This window comes from Rana temporaria, chromosome 8 (genome assembly GCF_905171775.1).
Source record: "Rana temporaria chromosome 8, aRanTem1.1, whole genome shotgun sequence".
NCBI classification, from domain to species: Eukaryota; Metazoa; Chordata; class Amphibia; order Anura; family Ranidae; genus Rana; species Rana temporaria.
Genome location: NC_053496.1, coordinates 93,605,722 through 93,631,474, shown reverse-complemented (window position 1 = coordinate 93,631,474; position 25,753 = coordinate 93,605,722). Strand labels below are relative to the sequence as shown.

General features: G+C 39.9%; 1 protein-coding gene across 5 annotated transcripts in view; it reads right to left on the bottom strand.

Moving 5' to 3' along the window:
- The window catches only part of MICU1 (mitochondrial calcium uptake 1), a 297,161-nt gene that overhangs the window by 162,584 nt on the left and 108,824 nt on the right, over window positions 1–25,753 (bottom strand). For all 5 annotated transcript variants that reach the window (XM_040362305.1, XM_040362304.1, XM_040362306.1 and 2 more), the window contains exon 5: window positions 16,762–16,805. In XM_040362305.1, the coding sequence (XP_040218239.1) occupies window positions 16,762–16,805 (44 nt within the window). The remainder of the gene's footprint in view (window positions 1–16,761; window positions 16,806–25,753) is intronic.

The following is a 25,753-nucleotide window of genomic DNA, read 5'->3' as shown; positions in this document are numbered from 1 at the left end:
TTTAAATCACAGATATCTGGGGTCTGGTGCTCTTTTTGCTATTGAGGTGTGTGGTATTATCATGCCAGGTTCAATGAAGCGCTCTAAGGTCCTGAGAATAAAGTTGTAAATGTCTATGAGTGTAGCGTTTTAAATAAGTTTGCCAAATTATATGATCATTCCACTGTAAGGAACTAAGGGCCAGATTCACAACTAGCGGGCGCAACGTAACTTTTCTGATTTAAGTTACACCGCCGCAAATTACACAAGTTAGTGCCCGATCCACAAAGCACTTACCTGGAAATTTGCGGCGGTGTATCCTAAATCAGTCCGCGCAAGGCGGGCCAATTCAAATGGGGCGAGTCCCATTTAAATTAGGCGCGCTCCCGCCCTGGACGTACTGCGCATGCTCCCGACGCTATTTTCCCGACGTGCTTTGCGCGAAGTTAAGTTGCGCCGAGTTTTGTGAATCGTGACGGGTAAAAAGGAGTTGCGGCGGGAAAAATAAAAGATTTGAAAAAAATTCAAAAACGACGTGGGAACGACGGGTATACTTTTGCATGGTAGAGTACCTTTACACTTTTGTAAAAGTACCCTATCTTTGCAACGGCAAACTAACACTTACGGTGACTTAACAAAGGGAAAAAGCTTTGTGGATCTCCGTAAGTGCTAATTTGCATACCCGACGCTGGATTACGACGAGAAATGCCCCCAGCGGCGGCCGCGGTACTGCATCCTAAGATCCGACAGTGTAAGTCCATTACACCTGTCGGATCTTAGGACTAGCTATGCGTAACTGATTCTATGAATCAGCCGCATAGTTAGAAACGCCGTCGTATCTCTTTTGTGAATCTGGCCCTTAATTTATAAGTGGTGTAGACTTCAAGTGAATGCCAATTTATCCAGGACTAGCTTACCCAGCACATTTAACTCCAGAGCTAACCATCTATTGCTTAAGTTAGTCTCCAAGAACCGTAAAATGTAAATGGGGAATCTGCAGATAACACTTACAATAGTTGGTTTCAAAGTGCATACATCTACAATCAAAAAGAAAATGCACCACTTTAACTTGCATGGAAGGTGTCCAAAAAATAACATAAAAGCAAGCTATGGCTACAGTGTGACAATCAGCAACTCGAGTGATCACGGCGCGCGGGGAGCGCACGAAGGGGAGGATATCTATTGATATCTTTCCGGCATTTATGGTCCCTGCTGTAGCCGTCATTCGGCTATAGCGCGGGCACCAAGTGGTTAAAATGACTTCAAACATATAAAGAGATGCAATTTCTTATACAGAAATAATCCTGTTCAATGTACGACAAAGCTTAGACCCAGAAAGGTGTTTTTATTAAATATCTAGATGAGTGGCAGGAAAAAGGAAATATGGCTCCTGTGTTTCATATTTATGCCTCATCCATGAACGGACAGAAAAAAAAAAGCAGTACAAAATGCAGAAGCAGATTGTGAAAGCAGATTTAACATGGGTAATGGGCCACCAACAGAATCAATACCATTTCAACTTCCCTGCAGCTAAACACTGACAGAGCTGAATGTTATTCAACATTGCTGGCCAATAGGAACATCTAAAAAAATAAGATGAAGTGTTTATTGGGAAAACAATTAACACTTGTACAACTGATTATTCACAAAGCTGGTCTTTGTGGTGGATGCCAGGAGAAAAACAGAATGACATGCTGCAGGGTCTACCGCAATTTGAAATAATTCTAGTTTGTCTAAAAGGGATATCATCTCGCACTTTACCACTGGGGTTAACTACTGCTATTTAAATGACCGATACTGGATTGAAAGTAAAAGGGTTAACTATATTTAATGGTTATTTATAATAGTAAATAATCATGTGGCACTTATCTTTTCTGCTTTGCCTCTACCACCAAACTACAGTCATAGATGTGGTGGGCTGTGTTTTAGTCACCAGCTAAGAGGCACCACATAGAAATTTACTTTCTACATCGGTCAGCCATAACATTATCACAGTGACGGGTAAAGTGAATAACATTGATTATCTTGTTACAATGGCATCCAAAAGTGGATGGTATATAATAAGCAGCAAATGAACATATTGTCCCTGAAGTTGGTGTGTTGAAAGAAGAAAAAATGGGCAAATGTAAGGATTTGAGCAACTTTGGCAAGGGCCAATTTGTAATGGCTAGAAGATTGGGTCAAAGCAACTGTAAAACTGCAGCTCTTGTCTAAAAAGTTACTAGTCTGCAGTGGTCAGGACCTACCAAAAGGATGGAAAATCAGGGTCATGGGTGGCCAAGGCACATTGATGCATGTAGAGAGGCGAAGGCTGGCCTGTTCAATATAATCCAATATATTTCAAATTACTGATTTAATGCTGGTTCTGATAGAACACACAGAAGCGAATGGGGTTGTGTAGCCACAGACTGGTCAGTGTGCCCATGCTGACTTGTGTTCACAGTTAAAAGCACCTACAATGGGCATGTGAGCATCAGAACTGTACGACAGAGTAATGGAAGGCAGCCTAGTCTGATGCATCACGTTTGCATCAGACAAACATATATATACACACACACACACACACACACACACACACACACACACACACACATATATATATATATATATATATATATATATATACATACATACATACATATACACACACACATATATATATATATATATATATATATACACACACATACACATATATATACACACACACATACATATACACACACATATATATATATATATATATATATACACATACACAGTGTGTGTGTGTATGTGTGTATATATATATATATATATATACACACACACACACACATATACATATACACATATACACACACTCCAGGAAACTGGAGGCTTTCAATAGAAATAACACATTTCACAGTATGGGACCGAGAAAGGCTTCTACATGCTGAAAGTTTAGGGAAGTATGAAAGTTAATAGGAGCACTTCAAGGATCAGAATTATATTTCCCTTTTTTTCTTAAAAATGAACAGAGGAAACCCCATTTAAAGGTTGTAGTAGTAAAAGGCTTAAACACTTAACTGATGACTGCTGACAGTTATTTAGTTATTATATTGTTCACAAGTTATTAGGAGTAGCAATCTATTGTTTATGTCTTTCAAATGTTAAAAAAATTGCTCTTCATATTAGGAGTGTCGCTTGTCTGTAAATACCCAGAAGACATAAAATTTTACAACTTAATAGGAGGGCTATGGCATACATACGGAAGAGCAAAGTCCAGCTGATGTCTTCCAGTGCTATTTAGCAGTATAAAAAAGCTTTAGGTGTAAAATCAATATTCTCCATTAGCAGGGAATTTATCGATAGTGAGTGACACTTTCAATATAGTCCAAAAAATTATATCAAGTAAAACCTATATTTAAATGGTTTCTTATCTTTCATGTGCCATTATCAATGCAGAATAAATATTAGTTGCCATTTCGTAAAAGGTATGGGACTGCATTTATTACAAAACCAGCATTTAAATCCCAAGAGGAAATTTAACTTTTAAACATAAATCTTTATCCAAGTTCCTAAAATTTGTATTCTTTAGATTTTTTTTCAGTGTATTTTGAACAACAGGTTTGACATAATACACAAAAGGAAGAAAGGGTTTGATAAGGAAAGATCAGTAATTAGCCTGTAATGCACTCTGATAAAAGAGATGCATCTTACCTTTCTAATAAGAAACCTGAGGTTCTCCTGCTAGCTCAGGGGAGGAGAAGCATGTAAATGTTAATGAGGACTGGAGTAGTCTACGCGCTAGTTCAAGGACAATCTCTGCATGGTACTGCAGAGTCAGATGTGGGTTAGAGATTTAACAGCTCAAATTTGCTTCAAAGTCTCTTGGAAAAAAAAAAGCTGGAGATCAATTCAAACTTTCCTAGGACAAGATCCATTTTCACCAACAGCCTAGAAGACAACCGTGAGGCAAAGTGCCATTTAGATGACTAATATCTATAAAAGAATGTGTTGAAACATTCCATAAAAACAACTTAACGAATGAGGATTTTAGATAAGACTTGGTTTCACATCAGGCACCAAAAAAACGCAATCATTTATGAATCAACAAACTGTTTAAGTTTTTACTACATTTCATTTTAATGACTGTATGCTTCAAAACTACATTATGTCAATATATCATAGAATTATAGCTATGTTTTATACAAGATTGCATCATAATAATTATGTTGTACTAACAAACTGCAAATGCCATGTAAGGCCATGACTGAGGAGACTTAAAACCAACCATACAAATAAATCTTTAAAAATTACTGAATACTGGAAAAAAAAGAACAGTGAGGGGTTCTGAAGACCATTTCCAACACCAATGACCACTGATTAATAACTGAATGATTATGACGAGGCCAACAGCTCAAATTCAATGTTATTGCAGTTATTAGTTGATGCATGAATACTGTCTGTGGCACCAATTGGTAACCAAGTTGATAGCCTTCACACCATTGTAAGTGTTGCATAGTACCATTTTAATTGGTATTCTGTTTTGCGGTCCTAAGTTTTAATGTACATAGCACATGTCAATGGTCAGACCCAAATCTGTAGCTCTTCTCCAGCTGTGTCCATTTACTCCACATTGGCACAAAAATCTCCATTATAAGGCCATTAAATTATTATTTGTGCAAGTATTTGTTATTTTGCATAATAGGGTAGAGACAGACCAGAGAGTTTACAAAAAGAATATTGTGGAAATAGAAAAAGTGCAGAAAAAGGTAAACAAATAGAGCCATGGAGGTCCTTAGCCATGAGGAAATATTAGCTGAACTGATTGTATTCTTCCCTTGGGAAGAGGCAGGGGGGGGGGGGTGGGATTACTACACCCCGTTCCAAATTATTATGCCAATGATATTTTTCTCATTAACCTAAATAATTGATGTAAACAACAGTCAGCATAATTCTCAGGTTATCAACTATTAAGAGTAAAATTCTAATTTTATTGAACAAACTTGCTAATTTTTTTTTTTTGGGGGGAAAAAAAAAAAACGTAACGTACAATGTACTGTTCCAAATTATTACACACAGTAAGTTTCAAAACACGTTATAGGTTGTAAAGAACTGAAAATTGTCATTTGTTGTGTTTGCAGCATATTAACTGAAATCAAAAGCTATTTTAATCAAACTTTGAACAACATTTTAACTTTTTTTAAATTTTAACAGGTCACATTACATTTTAACATAGGACACTATATTTGATAGCAGCTTCTCAAGTCTTGCATCCATTGAACTTGTGAGTTTTTGGACAGTTTCTGCTTGAATTTGTTTGCAAGATGTCAGAATAGTCTCCCAGAGCTGCTGTTTGGATGTAAACTGCCTCTCATCCTCAAAGATCTTTTGCTTGAGGATGCTCCAAAGGTTCTCAATAGGATTGAGGTCAGGGGAGGATGAAGGCCACACCATGACTTTCTCTCCTTTTATCCCCATAGCAGCCATTGATGCAGAGGTTTTCTTTGCAGCATGAGATGGTGCATTGTCATGCATGAAGATGATTTTATTAGGGAAAGCATAGTTCTTTCTTCTGTACCAGGGAAGGAAGTGGTCAGTCAGGAACACCACATACTTTGCCAAGGTCATCTTTACACCTTCGGGGACCCTAAAGGGGCCGACCAGCTCTCTTCCCATGATTCTGGCCGAAAACATGACTCAACCCACCGCCTTGTTGACAATAGTCAGCATGTATTTTTCTGCCCAATGCAGCCATTTCTGCTCGTGAGCATTGGTTATAGTGGTGGCCGAATGGAAGGTTTATGCATTGTTGCAAGACTCTGGAGGACTCTACACCTTGATGTCCGTGGGACTTCGGAGGCAGCAGCAGCTTCAAATATCTGTTTGCTGCTATGCAATGGTGTTTTAGCAGCTGCTCTCTTGATCCGATGCATGGATCTGGCAGAAATCTTCCTCAATGTGACTTTATCTGCACGAAACACCGACTGTGCTCTGAATCAGCCACAAATCTCTTAATAGTCAGGCCTAAGCTCTCGTGAAATATCTAATGTTTTCGTACCTCGTCCAAGGCATTGAACTATTTCACACTTTTCGGCAGCAGAGAGATCCTTTTTCTTCCCCATATTGCTTGAAAATGGTGCTCTGCTTAATAATATGGAACACCCTCCTTTAGTAGTTTTTCCTCTAATTGGGCTCACCTGTCAATCTAATTCTCATAGGTGTCCGAGATTGTTTTCAGTGATCAAAAGAGCCCCGAGACACCATCCAAGAGTTAAACTGAAAAACAAAATATTTAATCTTTGCGACACTGAAATAGAATTTGCATAATAATTTGGAACAGGGTACATGTATAAACACATAATTGGTCCAAATAGCAGACTTTGATGCAAAGTCACTTTAACATCAGGTCATTACAAAGGACAAAGTAGGCACTCTTAATATCTGGAGGAAAAAAAGAATTACCTCAATATATGAAAAATGTCTTTACAGTAAAAGATGTGAAAATGTGCAATCCCTCTCTGGTAATAGTTCTGACCAGTTTGGTTGGTTGTTTAAAAAAAAAAAAAAAAAAGCTGGATACATTCATAAATGGTCAGAATATACCGGGATATTAACCACTTGACGTTTGCAATATAGCTGAAAGACTGCTACAGCGCCGACCTCAAATGCCAGGAGGGCATACACGTATGTCCTCCCGTTCTTGTGCCGCCCACATTCTTGGGACTCGGCTGATCACAAAACAAGGTAAAGGGCCAATTACAGCTATATTCAGAAAAATAATATTCAGAAAACGCATTTCAAAAAAGTTATGAATCGATTTGCCTTTTAATGAGTGCAATACGTTTTTGATCATTTATAAATGAGCAAGATTTCTGGCTCCCAGGTGTCCTCTATACAGGCAAAGGGGTGAGATTAAGAGCACTCACAAAGGGAGAGCTCGTAATTTCAGCTTGTTACCTGCATAAAAGACACCTGTCCACAGAAGCAACACTACACCATGAATGATTGAAATCCTGCAGCGCCTGATGCTCAAGAAAGCATATGAACAGGCATGTCTGAAGTTTGCTAATGAACATCTAAATGATTTGGAGAACTGGGTGAAAGTGTTGTGGTCAAATAAGACCAAAATTGAGCTCTTTGGCATCAACTCAACTCGCCGTGTTCGGAGGCGGAGGAATGCTGCCTATGACCTCAAGAACACCATCCCCACTGTCAAACATGGAGGTATAAATATTATGCTTTGGGGGTGTTTTTCTGCTAAGGGGACAGGACAACTTCACCGCATCAAAGGGATGATGGATAGGGCCATGTACCCTCAAATCGTGAATGAGATTTCCCTCAGCCAGGGAATTGAAAATGGGTGTGGATGGGTATTTCAGCATGACAATGACCCAAAACACACAGCCAAGGCAACAAAGGAGTGGCTCAAGAATTAACATGTTAAGGTCCAGGAGTGGCCTAGCCAGTCACCAGACCTTAATTCCATAAAAAATATGTGGGAGGGAGCTGAAGGTTTGAGCTACCAAATGTCAACCTCAAAACTTTAATCACTTGGAGAGGATCTACAAAGAGGAGTGGGACAAATTCCCTCCTGAGATGTGTGCAAACCTGGTGGCCAACTACAAGAAACGTCTGACATCTGATTGCAAACAAGAGTTTTGCTACTAAGTACCAAGTCACGTTTTGCAAAGGGATCAAATACTAATTTCACTCATTAAAATTCAAATAAATGTATAACCTGTTTGAAATGCGTTTTTCTGGATTAGGATCATTTCTTTGTCAGTGGGCAAACATACAAAATTAGCAGGGGATTAGCAGGGGATCAAATACCCCCCCCCCCACTGTATATCATTCATCTGCCTCCATACCAGATACATGGACCATGTATGGTTATCTGTACACCACTACAATTAATCTAGGCTTTAAAAAGTATAGTTTGGGAGGCGCATACGCGGAGGCTAGCGGGACGGACATGTCGGGCTAGAGCTCCGTTCTGTGAGGGAGAAAAGCCGCATATTTTAGGACGCCTGTCATACCAAAAGTGATAAAATTCGTGGACTCATTTGCCTTAGGCCCCATACACACGAGAGGATTTATCCGCGAATACGGTCCAGCGGACCGTTTCCGCGGATAAATCCTCTCGAGGATTTGTGCGGATTTCCATGCGATGGAGTGTACTCACCATCGCATTGAAATACGCGCTGAAATCCTCTGACGATGACGTGTCGCGCCGTCACCGCGATTATGACGCGCCGACGTGCGCGACGCTGTCATATAAGGAATTCCACGCATGCGTTGAATCATTACGACGCATGCGGGGGATCCCTTCGGACGGATGGATCCGGTGAGTCTATACAGACCAGCGGATCCATCCGTTGGGATGGATTCCAGCGGATAGATTTGATAGCATGTCATCAAATATTTATCTGCTGGAAATCCATCCCAGGGGATAAATATCCGTGGAAACAGATCCGCTGGAGTGTACACACCATAGGATCTATCCGCTGAAACCCATTCGCTGGGATTTTTCAGCGGATGGATTCTATCGTGTGTATGGGGCCCAAGAGGTGAGGGGGACCTTTTATGAGGAAAATGGTGCAGGGGGGTTCCCGAAACAAGTAAAAAACAAACCCCAATAGCGGCAGCCAGCAGACTAAAAGTACAGCAAAAAAAGCGCCAGCCCCCTCAGCTGTATTATCCTCAGGAAAAGAGAAAAAGAGTATGGCAAAGCAGATGAAACCCACCATCTACCTGGGAGATTTAAACTCTGACAGCGAAGATAATGACATTTCTCAAGCAGCACTTCAAGACACAGCTGTCCCCTCAGGATTATTAACCACTTAAGCTCCGACCAAAAAATGCAGGTAAAGGACCAGGCCCCTTTTTGCGATTGGGGACTGCGTCGCTTTAACTGACAATTGCGTGGTCGTACGACGTGGCTCCCAAACAAAATTAGCGTCCTTTTTTCCCCACAAATAGAGCTTTCTTTTGGTGGTATTTGATCACCTCTGCGTTTTTTATTTTTTGTGCTATAAACAAAAATAGAGCGACAATTTTGAAAAAAAAAAACTATATTTTTTACTTTTTGCTATAATAAATATCCTCCAAAAATATATAGAAAAAACATTTTTTTCCTCAGTTTAGGCCGATATGTATTCTTCTACATATTTTTGGTAAAAAAAAAAAATCGCAATAAGCATTTATCGGTTAGTTTGCACAAAATTTATAGCGTTTACAAAATAGGGGATAGTTTTATTAAATTTTTTTTTTTTTTATTTTTTTTTTACTACTAATGGCGGCGATCAGCGATTTTTTTTGTGACTGCGACATTATGGCGCACACTTCGCACAATTTTGACACATTTTTGGGACCATTGTAATTTTTACAGCAAAAAATGCATTTAAAATGCATTCTTTATTGTGGAAATGACAGTTGCAGTTTGGGAGTTAACCACAGGGGGGCACTGAAGGGGTTATGTTTCACCTAGTGTGTGTTTACAACTGTAGGGGGGTGTAGCTGTAGGAGTGATGTCATCAATTGTGTCTCCCTATAAAGGGGATGACACGATCGATGCAGCTGCCACAGTGAAGCACGGGGAAGCCGTGTTTACACGCGGCTCTCCCCGTTCTTCAGCTCCGGGGACCGATCGCGGGACCCCAGCTGCGATTGGGTCCGCGGGTCCCGGAGCTTCGGACCGAGGTGCAGGTGCGCGCCCGCGACCCACGGCTGGGTAGATGTACAGGACGTGCTGGTACGTCCATCTGCCCAGCCGTGCAATTCTGTGGACGTATATCTACAGGCGGCGGTCCTTAAGTGGTTAAAGCAATTTGAGAAAATGCTACATAAAGCTTTAAAGCACAACTCAGAGCAGATCACCTCTAACCTCACAAAGGAGATTAGAGAACTGGGGCACCGCACAGAAACACTGGAAATGAAAGTAGAAGAAATTGAAGTTTTCACCCAAGAATGTCTGACTGAACTGGACTCAGTTAAAGAGGAAAATATAACACTACAAAATAGGTTGGAGGACTATGAAAATCACGCCAGAAGGTCCAAATTAAGATTCAGAGGTATTCCTGAATCAGTCCTAGACCTCCAAGCCACCATACTAGCCTTATGTCAGGAATTACTGCCAGGAATAGCAGTGGAACGGATGGAAATGGACAGAGTCCACAGGGCACTTATGCCCAAAAAGGCAGAGGGTCCCCCTAGGTACATCATTGCCAAGTTCCATTATTACAGAACAAAGGAGCAGATATTGGAAGCAGCCCGAGAAAATAACAATTTACTCTTCCAAGGATATAACTATCAGATATTTGCAGATATGTCCCAGCTAACTATATCCAAGAGGCGGGCAATGAAACCTCTTATTGGAACTCCAACACCACAAGATTAAATATCAATAGGGATTCCCCTTTTCCCTGCGCTTCACCTACCAAGGAACCAAAATTACTTGCAGAACACCTGACCAACTTTAACAGGCCTTACTAGACCTCAAGCTAATTGAAGGAGCAGCCACAGCAACCACCTCACGCAGAAGATCAGCATCTGCTTCTTCCCACAACAATTTACCTCAACCTGGGATGAATAATGGTACCCATCATTCACATAAACGAGGCAGATTCGCATCCCAACCCCAGGACCAAGAAGATACAATGGACTGACTGACCACCACAAAAGTTTCCTCATTTTTCTTTTTGCTTCAGCAACACTCTTTGGGAAAGGAAAATACAATCCAAGTAATGACTTGTTCCCCCAAAAGGAAATAAGTGTTGCACTTAATTTCCATTCTTCAATATTTTTTTTTATTTATACTTTTGTTTCTCAATTTAAATAATTTTTTTTTTTTATGAAACACCAGTTGAACTGATCGTATATTCTAAACACACATTTGCACCCACTTTGCTTCACAAACTCACTAAGGCTATTTGTTTACAAGTGAAGCATAGTTATCAATATACCTTAAACAAAGATAAGGAAAAGTTAATTTTTTTGTTAAACATTCTGGCTTTTATAGTCACAATGCTTAGTGTTACAATAGGGGAAATTTCAATATTATTTTAAACCTAGAATTACCCCGCATTTTATTGCGGGAATATTCTAAAAGTAACCAGTATTACCCCAGTAGTTTATTCGTTATTGCATTTACCCCCCCAATTTCACTTTCATGTTTGAGAAAACAAATATAAATTATCCACCGTTTTGTTATATTTAGTTAGGGCGAAAAAAAAAATTGCACCCCAAGGGGTGCACATATCTCATTTAGTAAGCAGCTCTCCAGTGCACGGAAAAAACATGTGCCTCACTAGGATCTCCTCGGATCCCCATAATATTATGTGGGGATTCGACAAGTGCACCTTTCCCCCTGATAGGGGACTTTATCCCTTATCACGGGTAAACCTCAAGTACTTTATTTTCTTAAATGTATTCAGATATTCTATAACCTGTATTGTCTCTCATTTTCTTTTTAAAGGATGATTATTTTGGATCCCCCCTTTACCTCTTTTTTTCTTTTGTCTGCATGGACTGGGCCGGGAAGCCACTTCTCAATAAACAATGGTAAAATTAGCTTGATGATTAGGCTATCATGGCTCCATTGAATGTATTGACTCTTAATGTACAAGGTCTAAATGTATGGGTATCAATAGAAGCAATTGAATGAGATCCCATTCCACTATCCTATGTGCTGTGGGTCTCTCCCAAAGTGCGCAGAAATGTAAGAAAGCCCATTATTAAACATTTACTTTCCCTATGGGATAGATTCAAAATAAAAAAACAACTACAATCTCCTCACAATCCATTGTTATCCTTCTATAAAAATCCGTCATTTTATCCTGCATGGGTTTCTCCCAAATCTTTTAAGGAATGGGCTTTTAGGGATATCCTGTGCATGCACAAATTTGTAGACTCCACATCTTTCATTCCATTCCCGACATTATGTGAATTATATGGTATACGGCAAACGGAATTATTCAGATACCTCCAAATAAAAAACTTTTTTACGCCTCTAATAACTTCCTCACCTTTGTTAACCCGCTTGTCTATTTTTGAAAATATTTGTAAAAAAGATCCGCATGCTAGGGGTACAATATCTGCTTTATATTCTCAATCACTAATACAATTCAATATGGATAAACTATCCTATGTCCGAAAATGGGAGGAGGATCTAGAATCTGAATTAAATGTCTCCGATTGGAATCAAATATGGTAGAACACAACAACAGCCTCCCCAAACGTACTCGCGTTGGAGGCAAATTATAAAGTGTTAACAAGATGGTACTTGGTACCAGCTAGGGTAGCAAAACATGTGCAAAACTATTCTGCGCAATGTTTTAGGGGATGTTCTGATACAGGTACATATCATCATATTTGGTGGTCGTGTCCGAAGGCGTTGACATTTTGGACGGAGATTTTCAATATTGCAAGTATATTGACAAAAAAAGAAAATTCCTTTAGCCCTCAAAACAGCATTGCTCAACTTGAAACCTGGTAATATAACACATATGCAATTTAAACTGCTATTGCAGCTCTTGACAGCAGCAAAGCAGACATTAGCAAAGGCCTGGAAATCTCTTAATCTGATAGTGAATGAAGTTAAAGAAATGATGAATAACTATGACCTATGCTAAAATGACGGCTATAGATACGGACACGATCACCAAGTTTGAGAGAATATGGAAACCTTGGATTACATATGCAATGCCAATATCCTTTAATAATGAAGTACTTATGCCATTGTAGCCCAAGCATTATAATTACCTATTGTACTTTTTAGTCAGTGGAACTCTGCCTAGTCCTGCAGACTCCTTTATTTTACCCCCCCCCCTTTTTTTTTCCTTTTCATCTTGGTTATTCTTTTTACTTCACTACTATGTTTTCGAAACTCTCGTTGTTAACTTGAAATGTATTTGTATTAGCCGAAATTCTAATTTAGGAATTTATTAATACAAGATGTTAATGTATTGAGAATCGTTTTATAGCTTCTTGCCTATACGTTATCGATAGTAATTAAAAAATTTTTTTATCAAATATTGTATCAGATAGATTAATATACTATTGTATAAGCGCAAATAAGTTTCTCCCCTATGTAATGTATTTGTTACATGTTACCTGTACAATTTTTTTCTGAATCACATAATAAAGATATTTTGACAAGGAAAAAGTATAGTTTGTTCAAAATTAAAAGGCCCTAAATGAACACTCCATGAGACAAAGTTTACATCATGTGCAGTAATAATTATTCACAGCATTTATTTATGTTCAGTTATATTAAAATAAAAATATATTAAATTGCATGTAAATTACCCTAAAAGCATGTTTCTAGGCCAACTAGTATGGTATGGCAACACCCAAGAAGATACTGATGAAAGAGGAAGAAAAGCCTTTAAAAAGCACTGTTTACGTAATTAGCACAACTTCTTTAGTGCAGAGCCTGGAAGATGGAACAGTTTCATAGAACACAATTTGTCTTTCCAAATTAATAAAGAGCTTTCAGCAGTATGTCATCAGCTTTTATCTACACTGTATCCTTGTTAGCTGATTAATATTGTTCTTTGTAACACACCACAGGGACAAATAATTTACAAGATGTATGCCGTTCAATCAATTTCCTGGCAACAGTATTCATACAAAAGAAGTTTAATATGGTTTGAAGTAAACATTTTCTTTTGTAAAATTAAAATGTGAAAGGTGTACAGTATATGAGAACAATGAAATATTCAGGAACTTGTGTACACAATGAAAGGGATAAAAAAGTTAATAGCTGTTTTGAGAGCTAAAAGCTAAAATGTGAGTTGAAAAACACAGATTCAACTTTTCCTGCTGCCCCCTATCCACACCCCAAAAATGCTGACATTTTTGTGTTTTTTTTGTAGTAACTTTTGTTTTTACAGTCCGGTCCCACCCCCCTGCCTACATTCTTGCCTAGGCAAGAATAATTTGTGCCCTCCTGATTATGCCTCATATCTACAGCACCCCAGTAAAGACGTGGTGCTGTGTCATCAGAGAGGTGGCTGCAAGAACCCAGAACAGTTGGCTCCAGATGATATAAGAAGAGAAGAAGGCAGGGCGGAACCTGGTAAACAGAGTGGCAGATTACATGAGATCAGAGTTATATTTGTGGGGCAGGTGCGCACGTAACTGAGGGGAATGTGAAACTGGAAAAAAAATATCTTCACGGAAGAGTTTCTCCACGTAGCCTCACAGAAGTAATTTGACATTACGTCTCTATGTAGCATCATAAAATAATTACTACCCCTGACCTCCATGCTGCCTTCATGGTAGTGTTCCTACATAACATCTTCTTGCATCATCATTTTTTTTTTTTTTTTTAAAGTGTATTTTGTGCGTGAACTCGAGAGAGGAGCCGGACTGCAGGAGTTGGGAGTAGGCAGGCCTCCCCCAGAGGCAATCTGCCATCTTTCTCCATGCCCCGGGTGGCAATGGCGGGTGTGTGAGGGGGTCCTCCCACACAGCCCGCCCTACCTGCTCCGCTTTGAAGCCCAACGGGGCAGAGGGACTCCCTATAAGGGAGTGAGAGGATTAGCCCGCTCAACCAGCCCCATTAGTCCTTCGCCTCTCTTTTAGAGACCGCGTGGTCAAAGTGCGTGTGTTTAGAGTGCAATTTAGAGTGCGTGTGTAGGTGTGGTGGTTTTTGTGGGAGGGGGGTGGGCGTACTAAGCACAGGTTTACCTTGCATAGCACACCCACCGGGAGCCGGGCTGAGACCACCAAACTCAATTCACATGAAGCCGAGACCGGGATCCGAACCTCTAGCTGCAGAGGTGAATGGCTTGTCAGCACAGTGCCAATCGCGCTGAGCCACCGCAGCTCCCTTGCATCATCATGTGTCTCCATGTAGCATTATGGAAGAATTCCTCAGTTACACATCCATGAAGCAACATTAAAGAGTTCCTCACTCACATCTCCATACAGTATGTCATCATGAAAGAGTTTCTGTAGCATCTTTATGTAGCATCATGGAAATGTTCCTACCTCGCATTCCCCATGCAGCATCAAGGAAGAGATTCAACATTACACCTCCAAGTAGCATCCAAGAGATCACAGAAGACCTTCATTATCCAACTCCTTGCAACATCATGGAAGAGTTCCTACCTCATGCCTCCATAAAATAGTGCTAAAAACATTCTTGCCACACACCTCCATGTAGCATCATGGAAGAGTTTCTAGCTTACATCTGGATGAAGCATATTCAAATAATTGCTAGTTCACATTTCCCATGCACCAATATTTTTCTTATTTTTGGGGGCTATAACTGCCGGTAAAACTTATACTAGAATGATGGCTCCCATTATATGTATTAAGAATTAAAATGTGTAATTTTATTTCTGAATAAAGAATTTTATATGTGACAATCAGATCAAAATAATCTGTTTGGGGGCCACCAATAGAAACAGTCCATGCTTTAAGCTTACCCTTTTTGCATGCCCATACATTTGGACCATCAGTCCTTACATTGCTTCCATTAAAAAATATATCTAGTGATGTATTAACCACTTAAGGACCGCCTCCTGCATATATACGTCAGCAGAATGGCACGGCTGGGCACATGTACGTACAGGTACGTCCTGTACATGTACCCAGCCGTGGGTCGCGGGCACGCTCCCGCGACCCAGTCCGAAGCTCCGGGACAGCGGAACCGATCGCCGCTGGGGTCCCGCGATCGGTCCCCGGAGCTGAAGAACGGGGAGAGCCGCGTGTAAACACGGCTTCCCCGTTCTTCACTGCGGCGGCTGCATCGATTGTGTCCCCCTATAAAAGGGATGGCACGATCAATGACATCACTCCTACAGCCACACCCACCTACAGTTGTAAACACACATTAGGTGAAACATAACTCTTTCAGCGCCCCCTGTGGTTAACTCCCAAACTGCAACTGTCATTTCCTCAGTAAACAATGCATTTTAAATGCATTTTTTGCTGCGAAAATGACAAATGGTCCCAAAAATGTGTCAAAATTGTCTGAAGTGTCTGCCATAATGTCGCAGTCACAAAAAAAAAAAAAAAAAAACGCTGATCGCCGCCATTAGTAGTAAAAAAAAAAAAAAAATGATAAAAATGCAATAAAACTATCCCCTATTTTGTAAACGCTATAAATGTTGTGCAAACCAACCGATAAACGCTTATTGCGATTTTTTTTACCAAAAATATGTAGAAGAATACGTATCGGCCTAAACTGAGGAATTATATATATATATATATATATATATATATATATATATATATATATATATATATATATATTTTTTTTGGGGGGGATATTTAGTAAAAAGTAAAAAATATTAAATTTTTTTCAAAATTGTTGCTCTATTTTTGTTTATAGCGCAAAAAATAAAAACCACAGAGGTGATCAAATACCACCAAAAGAAAGCTCTATTTGTGGGGAAAAAAGGACGCCAATTTTGTACGGGAGCCACGTCGCACAACCGCGCAATTGTCAGTTAAAGCGACGCAGTGCTGAATCGCAAAAAGGGGCAAAGTCCTTTAGCTGCATTTTGGTCCAAGTCTTAAGTGGTTAATGAATACAGCGCTGCAGTAATGTGTGCCTTTTAAATGTATTACCCTCATTTAATTTTGTTAGGCTGACAAAACAAAAAACAACACACAGCATCTAAAACATATACTAGTTGCATAAGCTTGCTCAAATTCTCCATGTCAGATCATAGCATATGGTCAAAATGAAGGTTTGTTTTAATTATATTACAGGAGAAAAGTTAAAGCAGAACCAGCAAAAGTTAAAAACCTGAAGGCAAAATGCTGTATTTAAGTTGTCCGTTTTACTGAGGTGGTACTCACCTTTCCATCATAACGCTTTACGATAAACTGATCTAGGCCCAAATCTGTAATAAAAAAAAGTAGGGTTGAAAAAATAAATAATAAAAAAAAAAATGTATTAAAGCCAACAAAGTCAGGAAAACTAACTTCTATTCATTACATGCAGTTCAATTGAAAAGGTTACAATCCCAGATGCAATGCAGCTGCATTTTGATGGATCCACTCCACTTTTTCTTTCTTTTAAAAAAGTGTTATTGGTTTTTACTTTGAGTGTGAAATCAAATGGGACACAGAGGGGGTTATTTACAAAAGGCAAATGCATTTTAAACTACAAGTGCAACGTGCACTTGAAATTGCACTTGGAAGTTCAGTCGCTGTAAATCTGAGGGGTAGATCTGAAATGAGGGGAAGCTCTGCCGATTTGGTTATCCAATCATGTGCAAGCTAAAATGCGGTTTTATTTTCCTTGCATGTCCCCTCAGAACTACAGCGACTGCACTTCCAAGTGCACTTTCAGTGTACAACATAGTGCAGCATACAGAAAAACAAATATGCTTTTATCTCTTATAATGGATATAAAAAGTCTACACACTCCTGTTAAAAGGTCAGGCTTCTGTGATATAAAAAAAAAAAAAAAAATAAGACCAAGATAAATCTTTTCAGAACTTTTTCCACCTTTAACCACTTCAGCCCAGGAAGAATTTACCCCCTTCCGGACCAGAGCACCGTTTGCGATACGGCACTGCGTCGCTTTAACTGAAAATTGCGCGGTTGTGCGACATAGCACCCAAACAAAATTTACATCTTATAAACAAAAAGGACAATTTTTTTTTACTTTTTGCTATAATATACATATATAAAAACACAATTCTCAGTTTGGGTCGATATGTAGTATTCTACATATTTTCGGTAAAAAAATAAATAAACGTAATAACCGTATATTCATTGGTTTGCGCAAAAGTTATAGCTCTACAAAATAGGGAACAGATTTATGGCATTTTTTTTTAAAGGATCACTAAAGGAATTTTTTTTTTTTTAGCTATTTAGCTTCCTTTACTGTACTGCAGTACTGGTTTCATGTCCTTATTGTTCGTTTTTGCTTTGAAGTTGCTGTAATTCTGCTGTAATCTCCACACTTCCTGCTTGTCTGGCTCCTTATAACCACAGTACTGGGAGCTTTTCACTGTGGTCTAAGCTGTCATTACTGTGTGTCTAAAACTCCTCAGAACCAATCGGATTCATTTTAAAAACAAAACACTGCCCTGGATTTGTTTGTTTTTGTTCTGTGGGTCTCTTTACTTCACATAAACATGAAACCAGTTTAAAACCGAAAGTTAAACTAGAGGCACATTATATGATTGAATTTAATCTATGTTTAATCATTTTTAAAAGGAATCAGTTAACTTTTATGTCTCTATACCCTGTTTTTTTTTTACTAGTAATGGCGGTGATCTGCAATTTTTATTGTGACTGCGACATTATGGCGGACACATCGGACACTTTTGACACCATTTTAAGACCATTGTCATTTATACAGCAATCGGTGCTATAAAAAGGCACCCGATCGCCCCCGGTGTCCCGTGATCGGTCACAGGAGCTGAAGAACGGGGAGAGGTGTGTGTAAACACCCCTTTACCAATGTTTCTATGGCAATGACTCAACCACAAAAATGCTCCCCCCATAAAGTCTTCATTACCCTGGGATCCTTACATGATCTCTTAACAATAAACAAATTACAGGAAGAGAAGCAGAGTACTTTTATTGTGACCTGGAGGGGGGGCCTCTCTGGATGGACACAGAGAGGGCTTCTGCTATAGAGTCTGTTAGAAAGACCCCCCAGACATACTACAGAGATGTTTAGAGACTGCAGACATGGTACAGGAGATGGCAAGAGACTGCAGACATAGTACAGGAGATGGTCAGAGACTGCAGACATAGTATAGGAGGAGATGGTCAGAGACTGCAGACATAGTACAGGAGATTTTTTTTTCAGGCACTTTAGTGTTAAAAATAGCGCCTGAAAAAAGCCTCATCTGCAATCCCAACGTGAGAGCCCGGGTGCTTTCACACTGGAGCGGTGCGCTGGCAGGACATGCAAACATTTCCTGCAAGTACCTTCTTTGAGGCACTTTAGTGTGTGTATACACATCGGCGCCCCTAAATTTGAAGGCTCCTGGGTGCAAAGCACCGTTCGCACCCTGCCTAGGATCGGCCCTGTGTAAACACACGTTCCCCGTTCTTCACAGTGGCATTGTCATTGATCGTCTGTTCCCGGATATAGGGAAAGACGATCAATGACGTCACACGTCCAGCAGTTAGAAACACATATGAGGTCACACTTAAACCCTACAGCACCCCCTAGTGGTTAACACCTAAACTGCAATTGTCATTTTCACAGTACGCACTTGTTGCTGTAAAAATGACAATGGTCCCAAAAATGTGTCATAATTGTCCGATGTGTCCGCCACAATATCGCAGTCATGAAAAAAAATTGCTGATCGCTGCCATTAGTAAAAAAAAGAAATAAAAATGCCATAAAACGATCCCATATTTTGTAAACACTATAAATTTTGCGCAAACCAATCGTTAAATGCGTGTTGCGTTTTTTTTAACCAAAAATAGGTAGAAGAATACGTATCGGCCTAAACTGATGAAAAAAATGTTTGTTTATATATTTTTTGGGGATATTTATTATAGCAAAAAGTAAAAAATATTGCATTTTTTTCCAAATTGTCGCTCCATTTTTGTTTATAGCGCAACAAATAAAAACCGCAGAGGTGATCAAATACCACCAAAAGAAAGCTCTATTTGTGGTAAAAAAAAAAGGACGCCAATTTTGTTTGGGAGCCACGTCGCACGACTGCGCAATTGTCAGTTAAAGTGACGCAGTGTCGAATCGCAAAAAGGGGCAAGGTCCTTAACCTGCATATTGGTCCGGGTCTTAAGTGGTTAAAGTGAACTTGGACTAGCTACCATTGGCAACAACTTCAACATCTTTGCCCCTCATTAATGTAACTTGTCCCTGCAAACAGCTACTAGACAATGAAAGTTTTGAGCCCAAGTAGGAATAATGTTTCTAAACTTTAAAAAAGCCCTTTACGTTTTACATGTTGCAAAATGAACAAAGCGCTGCAACAATTTATTCCACAGAGTATTTAACTAAAACGGCCATTAACCAAAACTTAAAGCGATAGATATTCACCCTAGATGCGGCCAGTTACATCACCGGCGCATTTGTTCCGAAGGACTGCACCTTCAGAGCTTCGTGCCGGAATCGAGGGCTCCCAATGCACAAGAGTGACGCCGTCATTGTGGCACCGGACAATCACAAAGCCAGATCGCGCTAACCCATAAGAAACAACGGGGGAATTAGTTAGCCCTCTCAGCGGTGACAGCACACTGCTGGAAGGCTCCGTTCCAATGTAAGTATTTCATAACGTGCCCTCATGCAATGCATACCAGCACATTATGCAATTGCCTTACAGGTGTCAGTTTTTAAATTTATTTTTTAACAGTTTACCATCGCTTTAATAAAAAAAAACAGTAAAAATGATGTTAGATCGGTCAAATAGGGTTTATATTTATCACTACATATGTCAGTATGAGAAACAATTAGAATGTGCAAACAATAATGCTGTGTTTCAGGTTAGTTTCAAAAAACATCTGCTGAATTATCTTTTCACACCATATCAGAAAATGTGCAATTACTTTGTTAAAAATTATTTGTGCACATCCTTCTGGCACAGGTACAAGTATTTTGATACATTCATAATGCACACACTTGAAGGCGTGCATATATTTATTTTAAACATTTAAAAAAATAAATTATACATCAGGAAACTAATACTGTGCTTGAGTGGACCATTAGATCTGGCAGTTGATTATTATATTACTGGCACACAAAATATTACAGCTTCTAGTGTGACCATTTCATCGCATTTGTGTATTGTGTTCCACTTGTCAACGACAAAAGAAATGCAACATTTAAAGTAGAACAACAAGTAACGACATTGTCATTTGATAAAGGGTAACATGTCTGACCTTTTGTCAACAACTGACTCCTGCAGTTGGTCGTCTTGTTTTCAGTAAATTGGCTATTTTCTAAAATAATTGTGTGTTTAGGAGAGCGGTTTACCAGCTTGAAAGCTACAAACTCTTTGCAAACCGCAAAAGTAACAGTGTACATGATTTAAAAGCATAAACACATTTATTATCTTCTAAACAATGTACAGAGCAATAACTATGGTTGTCTTTACTTGACATGAAAACAGAACATGAGTTTATGCTGAGCTACCATGATGTGCAATAAAAATGTGGTTACATCACCCACACTGGCTATGCATTTCAATCAGGCAGACCAAAAGAAATAATCAAGCAGATGGGCTAGCTTTCTAGCTGGTTAATTAGGAATAATTGTAAAACAACCCATTCAGTTTAAAATAGAAATGAAAGGCAAAAACATGGAACTGGGGGACAAGAATGGCTGTTTGGGGGAGGGGGGGGTGTGTAAGGACAAGTCTGATCATTGAAAGAGAGCAGGCAGAGTTCTCAGCACAGCTAAAAAAAACCAAAAAAAAAACTGACCACACTGTGCTCACATGCCTAGTGTTGTCAGTTTATAATAGGAAGGCAGACGGAATGATGGCTGGAACATTGGGTATTTCACATAAAGGAAGCAATGCAAAGAGAACAGGATATGTTTTCACACAAGTACATGATACATCAGGCACATATCAGGAATATGAAATGTTGGGTTTACAGATTCTTCAAGTCAGCATACACAGGAACTTGTCGTTTATTTCAAATAACATAGGTAATAATGCTGCAACATTGCAAAGGACCCAATAATCCTTTATTCCTCATTTAAAAAAAAAAACACTTAAAGTAGTAGTCTTCATAGCAATTAAACCCCAACTGCAGGTCTACCGATTCATGTTTAAATGCTTACATCTGTTTGTAAAAAGGAATGCTGAATGATTTTCCAATACTTCACATCCTTCTGGTGCCATCACTACCCGTCATCTCTTCTTCTGCATGAAACTCAATGTGTGGGTGTTCCCTTTGTGAACCTCATGCAGAGCTCTGTTATGATCACCTCTGCTGTGAGTGCACCGGTCATTGTCCTGTGTGTTTACAGTGACAGTGTGTACAGCCCTTGAGAGATGGAGCTTCTCCCCCCATGACAGGAAACACACTGTCTCTAGTTCTTTAAAAAGGCGGTCCAACAGGAACCTAGCCAGTCAATCCCAGAACCAAAGGATGGAGCTGAAAAACAAAAAATTCAAAACTACAAATTCAAGCATAAAAAAAAAAAAAAAACGGATGGGAATATGCTGTCCTGGTGGACTACTGAAAATAGGGTTAGCGGTAAGTACCCCAGTTGTCTTCCAGGACAGACCTTGGAAGGATAAAAAAATACTCACCACACTGGAAAGGGGAGGGGGATCACAGCTTGGAGGACCTTCCTCCTAAAATGCTTGGTCCTGGCCAAAAATTCCAGATTATAACATCACACAAAAGTAAAAAAACTTGACCATGTAGCGGTTCTACAGATTTGCCCCAGGGAGACACTGGCCTTTTCTGTCCAGGATGTTGATGTTGCTCTGGTGGAGTGCGCATTTAGGCCCTGTGGGGGCTCCAATTTTAAAGCTTTGTATCCTTTCACAATGCCTGACTTTATCCATCTGGCTATTGTGCCCTTTGAGACCCGTTTGCCCTTATGCTTTTCTGAAAAAAGCACAAACATGGCTTCTGATGATCTAAAAGCTTTAGTGGCCTCCAGATAGGCTAGAAGAATTTTTTTGACATTGAGAAGATGAACCCCCTGCGTGTCCCTCGAAAACCCTGGATGACACTGCGTTAGTGCCAGTGCAGGGAAAAAAAGAAGTATTCAGTGAATAGAAACAGTGGGAATCCAATAAGAATTAGGACATTATGATAAGGAGATTCTCCTTTATGTAATCTGTTGCTGCTCATCCAGCCCCCCTCCTTGTCCCATCTGAGGCTGCAGATGGGCATTGATTAGGCTGCACTGATAGCAATGGCAAGGCTGCATTCAAGCAAAGGTGAGGCTGCAGATGGACACTGATTAGGCTGCATTGATGGGCACTGACCCTTATTTTGCTTAACAGTTCTTTATTTGAAAAAAAATCCTGAAACTTCCATCTTGAAGTGAAGGTGTGTGTTATACGCCGATAAATACGGTATAGCCAAAATTACACGCTCAAGATCATCTCTTCACCACACACAGCCACAAAGGCAAGATAATTGTTGTTGGTATTGTTATTAGTGCTCGGACGAACACACTTAAACAGAATTTTAATGGTCCAAAGAATGTCAGGCAAAATGGTCGGCCCTCACGCGTATTCACTTCATCAAATCTGGCCCTCTTTGAAAAAAAAGTTTGGAACCCCTGTGTGACGGTATCGGTATGATATCCCCGTCAAGCATTCCCTCCTCTCCATACAAGAACATCACAGGATTCCCCACACATGAGTCAAGACTGGATGCTGGAACCAAGACCCTTTATTGACACAAAAACTCAGCTTATATGTGGTTACAGCCTGTTAGGAACGCCCCCCTCACACAGTGGGGTTTCCCATACAGATTATAGGAGACAAGTCGGAGCCGACCATGCAGACACATTTCTTTAGATAAAGACATCACTGGAGTTAATTACTACACTGAAGCAATCAGAATAATTAACATACTACTTCTCTAATCATTTAGCCTGATGATACAATACACATCTTTTAAGGGTAAACACAGATCTTCTTTACACAACACAATAGATCAATTAACGTTTAGAATAGTGAGGGGACATTAGCATGTCAATAACCTGTCAGAGGAATGAATCACACATGAAATTCCTTTCTACCTGTACAGACATGGCTTAGCAGGGAGCAGTACACTGAGACATATAGGCAAATGTATCACACCCTGCTCTAGAGAAACTGGAAACGCAGGGGGGTCACACAGTGTCCTCTCCGTCCACTGTTGTTGGAGGGCAGCCTTTATCAGCCCTTTCGGATAGAGCCTATTCTACTGATGTACTGATTCATCAATTGCAAATGTACCATTTTGTACGTTACATACTAAAATCTTATTGGGCCTCTGTCCAGTTTTACTTCATCGTTCTAAATAAAAAAGGCACTTGCCTTTTAAAAAATACCTTCTACTTTCTCTTTGTGATGCCTGCAAAGTCCCAGAGGGGTGTTTTTCTGCACACAGGGTGCATTGTATTTTTTTCTCCAGTTCAGGGATGTTGGCAGAAACTTTATACATTCCACCAAGATCAGCAACATATTTTTTGTAATCTGTTTAGATAGGCCACTGTAATGATATTGCCTGAGTGGACTTGGAGGTGACTTTTGAGATACCGGTACTTATTTGGCCACTGTTATGAGCTCCTTCCAGTTAGTTGGGGACCAGGATCCTTGTGTCTACTGTCCCTTTAGGTGGAGTCCCCAACCACAAGTGCTGGCACCCATAGTTAGGATTCTGGAGATGGGAAGAGACTAATGGAGACCTTGCAAAAAATTAGCTTGATCCCTCTACCAAAGAGACCACTTTGTATTCACTGGCAGGCAAAGTTTTTCCTCTATCTTTTTATATGAAGTTCTAAAGCAGAAATGACCAAAGTGGTCTCTGGTGGAACCATGCCCAGCCTACTTCTGGAATGGAGGAGGCTGTGAGACCTCATCCATTGTGGTTGGCCTAGAGAAGTGCCAATTTCTGGGAGACGTGTGAGATTTTTTTACTTCCGGCAGAAAAAAAGAGAGAGAGAAGAGGTGGTTAGATTTCTCCAACCCGCCCCAGAATTGAAAACCATTTCTGAGCCTTCTAAAGATCCTCCTGAAGCGTTTCTTTTGATGCTGCCATGCAGAGACAGTCATCCAGGTTTGGGATGACAATTATGGACTAAAGTCTCAATGCGGCTAAGGCTTCTACTAGGACCTTGGTAAAGAACCTCGTTGCTGATGAGAGGCCAAAGGGCAAATATATTGCTCTGGAAATGGTACACACTCTTGAAAAAAATAATTGGCAGGTGTAGATACCCCTGCAAACTTCCCCGATGGGAATATGTAAATTGGCGCCTCTTAAAAAATCCATGGTAGCCATGAAGAAGTCCCTCTGGGGTAAATTTTTGACCAAACAAGCGAATGGCTGTTTAGTGAGTGAAAATTCATAATTAAGTGATAGTTTCCTGAAGGTTTTCTCATGACGAACACATTTGAGTAAAAACCTTTTGCTCTTTGGACTGGAATAAGGACTTTTTGATCCACTAATTCTCCTAAAAGTGGAAGGGCTAGTGCCTTGACAGGGTTCTTTGGTAACTTAACTAGGAATCTTAAGGCCGGGTTCACACCTATGCAAATTGGTTGCGGCTTAAACCGCATCCAATTCGCATAACATTATAAAATACATTAATTTCAATGAGGCTGGTTCACATATGTGTGATGCATTCGCACTGCGCATTGCCGAAAAAACGTGTGCGTTTTCTAGGCATTTCGGTGCAGCTCAGGTGCGAATTCAGGCCCATTATCTTCTATGGGCACGCATCTGATTCGCAGATGTGTTCATTTCTCTTCAGGATCTCTCTCAATCACCTCAATACACTTCCCCCTCCCCCTCCCCTCTCCCAGGTCTCCAAATTTGCAGCTAAAAAGGGAGATGATCTGCTGAACAGTTCTGTTATCTCTCTGCAGAGATAAGAGAGCTGAAATTCGCACCGCACAAGTGTGAAACCAGCCTGAAGGAGAACTTGCGTCGAATTTCAGAGCATAGCCTTTTTCTAAAATACACAGGACAAAAATAGTTGAAGGTCCCTTCTTTCCACTGTGGAAGGAATCCCTCCAGGCTTACTCCCACACAACACAATGCACCATTATATAAAATTATCATCTCAAAAACAAGTGCAAAAGATGAAATAGAAATTCAGCGACACAAGTCCATACAATGCAAGTGCTAGAGAATGTCCATAAAAAGAGTCACCCAAAGGGTGATAGAGTCT